This window comes from Somniosus microcephalus, unplaced genomic scaffold (assembly GCF_052327205.1).
Source record: "Somniosus microcephalus isolate GS21.2 unplaced genomic scaffold, FLI_Smic_1.0 unresolved_chr9, whole genome shotgun sequence".
Lineage (NCBI taxonomy): Eukaryota > Metazoa > Chordata > Chondrichthyes > Squaliformes > Somniosidae > Somniosus > Somniosus microcephalus.
In genome coordinates, this window is record NW_028225187.1 from 15,914,556 (window position 1) to 15,923,880 (window position 9,325).

At 57.9% G+C, this 9,325-nt stretch overlaps 1 protein-coding gene across 1 annotated transcript in view; it reads left to right on the forward strand.

Moving 5' to 3' along the window:
• LOC147084819 (BAR/IMD domain-containing adapter protein 2-like) overlaps positions 1 to 8,925 on the forward strand; it is a 44,335-nt gene extending 35,410 nt beyond the window's left edge. The window contains exons 7-8 of the mRNA XM_085979538.1: positions 1,022 to 1,062; positions 4,217 to 8,925. Coding sequence (XP_085835664.1) covers positions 1,022 to 1,062; positions 4,217 to 4,289 — 114 coding nt within the window. The 3' untranslated portion in view covers positions 4,290 to 8,925. The remainder of the gene's footprint in view (positions 1 to 1,021; positions 1,063 to 4,216) is intronic.
• Positions 8,926 to 9,325: the final 400 nt, after the last annotated feature.

Here is a 9,325-nt window from a genome sequence, read left to right on the forward strand (position 1 = left end):
TTGAACAGGAGGATGAGAATTGTAGGGGCTGGAGGAGGTTACAGAGATAGGGAGGGGGCGAGGGCCATGGAGGGATTTGAACAGGAGGATGAGAATTGTAGGGGCTGGAGGAGGTTACAGAGATAGGGAGGGGGCGAGGGCCATGGAGGGATTTGAACAGGAGGATGAGAATTGTAGGAGCTGGAGGAGGTTACAGAGATAGGGTGGGGGCGAGGGCCATGGAGGGATTTGAACAGGAGGATGAGAATTGTAGGGGCTGGAGGAGGTTACAGAGATAGGGAGGGGGCGAGGGGCCATGGAGGGATTTGAACAGGAGGATGAGAATTGTAGGAGCTGGAGGAGGTTACAGAGATAGGGAGGGGGCGAGGGGCCATGGAGGGATTTGAACAGGAGGATGAGAATTGTAGGGGTTGGAGGAGGTTACAGAGATAGGGAGGGGGCGAGGGGCCATGGAGGGATTTGAACAGGAGGATGAGAATTGTAGGGCTGGAGGAGGTTACAGAGATAGGGAGAGGGCGAGGGCCATGGAGGGATTTGAACAGGAGGATGAGAATTGTAGGGCTGGAGGAGGTTACAGAGATAGGGAGGGGGGCGAGGGGCCATGGAGGGATTTGAACAGGAGGATGAGAATTATAGGGGCTGGAGGAGGTTACAGAGATAGGGTGGGGGCTTGCACAGGGGGTGATGGGTGAAACGGAGTCGGTGCGAGTTAGGACACGGGGGCAGCGGGAGTTTGGGATGAGGTGAGGTTTATGGAGGGTGGAAATTGGGAGGCCGCCCAGGACAGCGTCGGAATAGTCGCGAGCCTGGAGGGGAGAAAAATGTGCCGAGTGTTGTAGTTTACCTCGCACCATCATCGCGGGAGCTATTCCCAGAGGGCTGGACTTACTGGCGAGATTCGAGTCACCATTGAGTGTTGTGGAGGCTGAGATCTTCTCGGCGTAGTCATCGATATGTCTTGCTCCCAGTTCTGGGCCTATTCCCGCTGCCCGTGACACTTTCCGTCTCCTTCTCTTTCCAGCTGGGCGCAGACTTCGGAAAACCCGGGAGCCACTCGCCACGGTAAGAAACCAATCACCAGGCTTTCCAATCGCCAGGCTTTCCAATCGCTCGGCCAATCTCGCGGTCCACCATCTCAGCTTGGGAAAACGATGGCGTAGGCCAGCTTGCTTTACCCTCCCCCCGCCGCGCCTTTCACCACCTCAGGACGTCCCAAGGCGCTTCACAGCCAATGAAGTGCTTTTTGGACAGTGGTCACTGTCGTAATGAGGGCAGCCTACCAGCGCACAGCACGATCCCACAAACAAGAATTCGATCAATGGCCAAATCACCTGGGGGGTTTTTTCCAAGTGATTTTGGGTTCAGGGATAAATATTGGCACCAGGACGCTGGGGAGGTCTCCCCCCTGCTCTTCTTCAAAATAGTGGCCGCGGAATCTTTTACGTCCACCAGAGACAGCAGACGGGGCCTCGGTTTAACGTCTCATCCGAAAGACGGCATCTCCGACAGTGCAGCGCTCCCTCAGTACTGGCACCGGGGAGTGTGGGCCTGGATTATGGGGCTCGAGTCCTAGAGTATATACATCTACCTCCGACAGTGCAGCGCTCCCTCAGTACTGGCACCGGGGAGTGTGGGCCTGGATTATGGAGCTCGAGTCCTAGAGTATATACATCTACCTCCGACAGTGCAGCACTCCCTCAGTACTGGCACCGGGGAGTGTGGGCCTGGATTATGGGGCTCGAGTCCGAGAGTATATACATCTACCTCTGACAGTGCAGCGCTCCCTCAGTACTGGCACCGGGGAGTGTGGGCCTGGATTATGGGGCTCGAGTCCTAGAGTATATACATCTACCTCCGACAGTGCAGCACTCCCTCAGTACTGGCACCGGGGAGTGTGGGCCTGGATTATGGAGCTCGAGTACTAGAGTATATACATCTACCTCCGACAGTTCAGCGCTCCCTCAGTACTGGCACCGGGGAGTGTGGGCCTGGATTATGGGGCTCAAGTCCTAGAGTATATACATCTACCTCCGACAGTGCAGTGCTCCCTCAGTACTGGCACCAGGGAGTGTGGGCCTGGATTATGGGGCTCGAGTCCTAGAGTGTATGCATCTACCTCCGACAGTGCAGCGCTCCCTCAGTACTGGCACCGGGGAGTGTGGGCCTGGATTATGGGGCTCGAGTCCTAGAGTACATACATCTACCTCCGACAGCGCAGCGTTCCCTCAGTACTGGCACCGGGGAGTGTGGGCCTGGATTATGGGGTACAAGTCCTAGTGTGTAAACATCTACCTCCGACAGTGCAGCGCCCCCTCAGTATTGGCACTGGGGAGGGTGGGCCTGGATTATGAGGCTCGAGTCCCAGAGTATATACATCTACCTCCGACAGTGCACCGGGGAGTGTGGGCCTGGATTATGGGGCGCAAGTATCAGTGAGGAGTTTGAATCAGAGGTGAGAGTGCTACCCACTTAGCCACGGTTGACAGGGAGACACACTTAGGTTCAGTGGGTGCAGAGGGAGACAGGAGCCTCTCTGTCCCTGTGGGTGAGGGTCAGTGGGCACTGAGGGAGACAGGAGCCTCTCGGTCCCTGTGGGTGAGGTTCAGTGGGTACTGAGGGAGACAGGAGCCTCTCGGTCCCTGTGGGTGAGGGTCAGTGGGTACTGAGGAAGACAGGAGCCTCTCGGTCCCTGTGGGTGAGGGTCAGTATGTACTAAGGGAGACAGGAGCCTCTCGGTCCCTGTGGGTGAAGGTCAGTGTGTACTGAGGGAGACAGGAGCCTCTCGGTCCCTGTGGGTGAGGGTCAGTGGGTGCTGAGGGAGACAGGAGCCTCTCGGTCCCTGTGGGTGAGGGTCAGTGGGTACTGAGGGAGACAGGAGCCTCTCGGTCCCTGTGGGTGAGGGTCAGAGGGCACTGAGGGAGACAGGGCCTCTCGGTCCCTGTGGGTGAGGATCAGTCGATACTGAGTGAGACAGGAGCCTCTCGGTACCTGTGGGCGAGCGTCAGTATGGGTACTGAGGGAGACAGGAGCCTCTCGGTCCCTGTGGGTGAGGGTCAGTGGGTACTGAGGGAGACAGGAGCCTCTCGGTCCCTGTGGGTGAGGGTCAGTGGGTACTGAGGGCGACAGGAGCCTCTCAGTCCCTGTGGGTGAGGGTCAGTGGGTACTGAGGGCGACAGGAGCCTCTCAGTCCCTGTGGGTGAGGGTCAGTGGGTACTGAGGGAGACAGGAGCCTCTCAGTCCCTGTGGGTGAGGGTCAGTCAGTGTGTACTGAGGGAGACAGGAGCCTCTCAGTCCCTGTGGGTGAGGGTCAGTGGGTACTGAGGGCGACAGGAGCCTTTCAGTCCCTGTGGGTGAGGGTCAGTCAGTGTGTACTGAGGGAGACAGGAGCCTCTAGGTCCCTGTGGGTGAGGGTCAGTGTGTACTGAGGGAGACAGGAGCCTCTCGGTCCCTGTGGGTGAGAGTCAGTGGGTACTGAGGGAGACAGGAGCCTCTCAGTCCCTGTGGGTGAGGGTCAGTGTGTACTGAGGGAGACAGGAGCCTCTCGGTCCCTGTGGGTGAGGGTCAGTGGGTACTGAGGGAGACAGGAGCCTCTCGGTCCTTGTGTGCGAGGGTCAGTGGGTACTGAGGGAGACAGGAGCCTCTCGGTCCCTGTGCGTGAGGGTCAGTGGGTACTGAGGGCGACAGGAGCCTCTCAGTCCCTGTGGGTGAGGGTCAGTGGGTACTGAGGGAGACAGGAGCCTCTCAGTCCCTGTGGGTGAGGGTCAGTCAGTGTGTACTGAGGGAGACAGGAGCCTCTCAGTCCCTGTGGGTGAGGGTCAGTGGGTACTGAGGGCGACAGGAGCCTTTCAGTCCCTGTGGGTGAGGGTCAGTCAGTGTGTACTGAGGGAGACAGGAGCCTCTAGGTCCCTGTGGGTGAGGGTCAGTGTGTACTGAGGGAGACAGGAGCCTCTCGGTCCCTGTGGGCTAGGGTCAGTGTGGGCACTGAGGGAGACAGGAGCCTCTCAGTCCCTGTGGGTGAGGGTTAGTGGGTACTGAGGGAGACAGGAGCCTCTCGGTCCCTGTGGGTGAGGGTCAGTGGGTACTGAGGGAGACAGGAGCCTCTCGGTCCCTGTGGGCGAGGGTCAGTGTGGGCACTGAGGGAGACAGGAGCCTGTCGGTGCTACAGTAAAAATCGGCAGAGGTTTATTCCCCTAAACCGTATATTTTCTTTCTGAAGGGCAAACCCCTTTGCCAACGTTCGGTTGAAAAGGACCGTGACCAACGACCGCTCGGCGCCTGCTATCCGGTGAGGGATTGACCGGGACAAACGAGCTCTGGAACCCGGCGAGAAGCACTTTGAACGTGGGGGTCCCCCCCTCGACCGCGTTCTAACTCTTTGACCTCCGTCCGCCTCTGTTGGCGAAGGTGCCGATCCTCAAGGAGCGAGCGGAGGGGATTATCGTCGACTAACCTCATTGTAACAAGATTGTAGACTATCTTCTAAATATTGGCAGCTCGTCCGCCCTTGAATCTTCCGTCTGCTGCGATCGCCGCGCTTTGCCCGTACTCCTTCCCTGCCCTGACGCACTTGCGCGGAGCATTTTCCTGGGGGCCGGAGATGGTGCCCACCTAGAGCCATAAACGTCCTGCCCCCCCGACCCGATCACGCGCCCCGCATTTCGGAACCCCTCAGGTCACCCTCGTCGCATTCCATCCATTTCCCTCATTATTTTTTATTCATTCATGGGCCAGCATTTATTGCCCATCCCTAGTTGCCCCTCGAGAAGGTGGTGGTGAGCCACCTTCTTGAACCGCTGCAGTCCGTGTGGTGAAGGGGCTCCCACAGTGCTGTTAGGGAGGGAGTTCCAGGATTTTGACCCAGCGACGATGAAGGATCGGCCGATATATTTCCAAGTCGGGATGGTGTGTGTGACTTGGAGGGGAACTTGGAGGTGGTGGTGTTCCCATGCGCCTGCTGCCCATGTCCTTCTAGGTGGTAGAGGTCGCGGGTTTGGGAGGTGCTGCCGAAGAAGCCTTGGCGAGTTGCTGCAGTGCATCTTGTAGATGGTACACACTGCAGCCACGGTGCGCCGGTGGTGGAGGGAGTGAATGTTTAAGGTGGTGGATGGGGTGCCGATCAAGCGGGCTGCTTTGTCCTGGATGGTGTCGAGCTTCTTGAGTGTTGTTGGAGCTGCACTCATGATCTACAGAGCAGTAGTGATACCCGCCCTGCTGTATGCCTCAGAGACATGGACCATGTACAGCAGGCACCTCAAAGCGCTGGAGAGGTACCAACAACGCTGCCTCCACAAGATCCTGCAAATCCATTGGCAGGACAGGCGCACCAATGTCAGTGTTCTTGCTCAGGTCAACATCCCCAGCATCGAAGCTTTGACCACGCTCGATCAGCTCCGATGGACGGGTCACATCGTCCGCGTGCCCGATACAAGACTCCCAAAACAAGCGCTCTACTCGGAGCTCAGACACGGCAAGAGAGCCCCAGGTGGGCAGAGGAAACGCTTCAAGGACACCCTCAAAGCCTCCTTGAAAAAGTGCAACATCCCCACTGACACCTGGGAATCCCTGGCCCAAGACCGCACAAAGTGGAGGAGAAGCATCCGGGAAGGTGCCGAACACCTCGAGTCTCGTCGCCGGGAGCAAGCGGAAGCCAAACGCAAACAGCGGAAGGAGCGCACGTCAACCCAAGCACCCCACCCACCCGCCCCTTCAACCACCGTCTGCCCCACCTGTGACAGAGACTGTAGGTCCCGCATTGGACTCATCAGTCACCTGAGAACTCATTGTTAGTGTGGAAGGAAGTCATCCTCGGTTCCGAGGGACTGCCTGAGAAGAAGAAGATTCAACCAGGCAAGTGGAGAGTATTCCATCACACTCCTGACTTGTGCCTTGTAGATGGTGGAAAGGCTTTGGGGAGTCAGGAGGTGAGACACTCGCCACAGAATACCCAGCCTCCGACCTGCTCTTGTAGCCACAGTATTTATGTGGCTGGTCCAGTTAAGTTTCTGGTCAATGGTGACCCCCAGGATGTTGATGGTGGGGGATTCGGCGATGGTAATGTCAAGGGGCGGTGGTTAGACCCTCGCTTGTTGGTGATGGTCATTGCCTTGGCACTTGTGTGGCGCGAATGTTACCCGCCACTTACCTCGCGTCTGTCAAATATCGGCGGGTTCAGGTGACCCCAGACCCTGGCAGCTGATCAGTAGATGGAACCATCACCGCTGCCAATGGCGAAAGGCCACCGGCGGCATGATGCGTGTAAGCGACTGAGGCCGAACAGCACTGCGAAGGGCGGGGCCAGCGGTAATCGAGCACTTGATCCCGTCTCTCGGGCCCAATCCCACAGCGACTCGCGCGCGCTGACTCGCTTTGAAGCCTTGCGGCTGCCATGGCAACGGTATTGGGCACCGTTGCGGGTGCACAGGAAGATCCCGCACACAGCCATGAGCCGGCTAAGCTGTTGAGTTGAGTAAGGAATGTCGCAACCCCACGACACCGGGCAGACATCACCTCCGCCCCCGCTCTTCTTCCAATCGAGGCCATGGGAGCTTTAACACCCACCCTAAGAGGGAGACGGGCATCTTAGCTTATCAGAGAATGTTCGACCCCGTGCCACGTGAGATATTAGGACAGGCGACCAAAAGCTGGGTCAAAGAGAGCGTCTTAAAGGAGGAGAGAGAGGCGGAGAGGTTTAGGGAGGGAATTCCAGAGCTCAGGGCCCCAGGCAGCTGAAGGCACGGCCGCCAATGGTGGAGCGATGGAAATCGGGGATGCTCAAGAGGGCAGAATTGGAGGAGCGCAGAGATCTCGGAGGGTTGTAGGGGCTAGAGGAGGTTACAGAGATAGGGAGGGGGCAAGGGCCATGGAGGGATTTGAACAGGAGGATGAGAATTGTAGGGGCTGGAGGAGGTTACAGAGATAGGGAGGGGGCAAGGGGCCATGGAGGGATTTGAACAGGAGGATGAGAATTGTAGGGGCTGGAGGAGGTTACAGGGATAGGGAGGGGGCGAGAGGCCATGGAGGGATTTGAACAGGAGGATGAGAATTGTAGGGCTGGAGGAGGTTACAGAGATAGGGAGGGGGCGAGGGCCATGGCGGGATTTGAACAGGAGGGTGAGAATTGTAGGGCTGGAGGAGGTTACAGAGATAGGGAGGGGGGGGCGAGGGCTATGGAGGGATTTGAACAGGAGGATGAGAATTGTAGGGGCTGGAGGAGGTTACAGAGATAGGGAGGGGGCGAGGGCCATGGAGGGATTTGAACAGGATGAGAATTGTTGGGGCTGGTGGAGGTTACAGAGATAGGGAGGGGGCAAGGGCCATGGAGGGATTTGAACAGGAGGATGAGAATTGTAGGGGATGGAGGAGGTTACAGAGATAGGGAGGGGGGCGAGGGGCCACGGAGGGATTTGGACAGGAGAATGAGAATTGTAGGGCTGGAGAAGGTTACAGAGATACGGAGGGGGGCGAGGGCCATGGAGGGATTTGAACAGGAGGATGAGAATTGTAGGGCTGGAGAAGGTTACAGAGATACGGAGGGGGCGAGGGCCATGGAGGGATTTGAACAGGAGGATGAGAATTGTAGGGGCTGGAGGAGGTTACAGAGATAGGGAGGGGGTGAGGGCCATGGAGGGATTAGAACAGGAGGATGAGAATTGTAGGGCTGGAGGAGGTTACAGAGATAGGGAGGGGGTGAGGGCCATGGAGGGATTTGAACAGGAGGATGAGAATGTTAGGGGCTGGAGGAGGTTACAGAGATAGGGAGGGGGTGAGGGCCATGGAGGGATTTGAACAGGAGGATGAGAATTGTAGGGGCTGGAGGAGGTTACAGAGATAGGGAGGGGGCGAGGGCCATGGAGGGATTTGAACAGGAGGATGAGAATTGTAGGGGCTGGAGGAGGGTTCAGAGATAGGGAGGGGGCGAGGGCCATGGAGAGATTTGAACAGGAGGGTGAGAATTGTAGGGGCTGGAGGAGGTTACAGAGATAGGGAGGGCGAGGGGCCATGGAGGGGTTTGAACAGGAGGATGAGAATTGTAGGGGCTGGAGGAGGTTACAGAGATAGGGAGGGGACGAGGGCCATGGAGGGATTTGAACAGGAGGATGAGAATTGTAGGGGCTGGAGGAGGTTACAGAGATAGGGAGGGGGCGAGGGCCATGGAGGGATTTGAAGAGGAGGATGAGAATTGTAGGGCTGGAGGAGGTTACAGAGATAGGGAGTGGACAAGGGCCATGGAGGGATTTGAACAGGAGGATGAGAATTGTAGGGGCTGGAGGAGGTTACAGAGATAGGGAGGGGGCGAGGGCCATGGAGGGATTTGAACAGGAGGATGAGAATTGTAGGGGCTGGAGGAGGTTACAGAGATAGGGAGGGGGGCGAGGGACATGGAGGGATTTGAACAGGAGGATGAGAATTGTAGGGGCTGGAGGAGGTTACAGAGATAGGGAGTGGACGAGGGCCATGGGGGAATTTGAACAGGAGGATGAGAATTGTAGGGGCTGGAGGAGGTTACAGAGATAGGGAGGGGGCGAGGGGCCATGGAGGGATTTGAACAGGAGGATGAGAATTGTAGGGGCTGGAGGAGGTTACAGAGATAGGGAGGGGGGCGAGGGCCATGGAGGGATTTGAACAGGAGGATGAGAATTGTAGGGGCTGGAGGAGGTTACAGAGATAGGGAGGGGGGCGAGGGCCATGGAGGGATTTGAACAGGAGGATGAAATCGAGGCGTTGCCGGACCGGGAGTCAGTGTAGGTCAGCGAGCACAGGGGGTGATGGGTGAACAGGATTCTGTCCAAGTTAGGACACACTTGACCACTGTCCTTCGACCCCCCGCGTCCCCTCTCTCCAAGCGGCCGCGGATCAGGAGACCGTGTAGAATACTTTGCGCGTGCTTTAACCGTCCAGTATTTTAATAAATTTTATTCTACCCAGGTCTGGCGTATTTTTTTAACTCTTCCAATCTTTCTCTCACTCTCCCCGCGGGCGGGGTCACAGGTCTCCACGGGCGCTGACCCCTCGCTGGGCGGAGTCACGGGTCCCCACGGGTGCTGACCCCTCGCTGTGGGGCGTCACGGGTCCCCACGGGGCGCTGACACCGTGACGCGAGACACCGTGGGCCTGAAACATTTGAGCTGTGCCAGACCGTGTTCCTATCGCGCGCCTGATTGGCTCAGTCGGGCCAGGGCACGGCGCGGCAGCCATTTCGGGACAGATACGGGCGGCCATTTTGTGGGCGGCCATATTGTGGGCGGCCAGCCCAGATGCGAGCGGCCATTTTGCCCCGCGGCCTTGGTTGCCAAGGGCGGGAGAGGAGACGGGTTAAGCCGCAGGA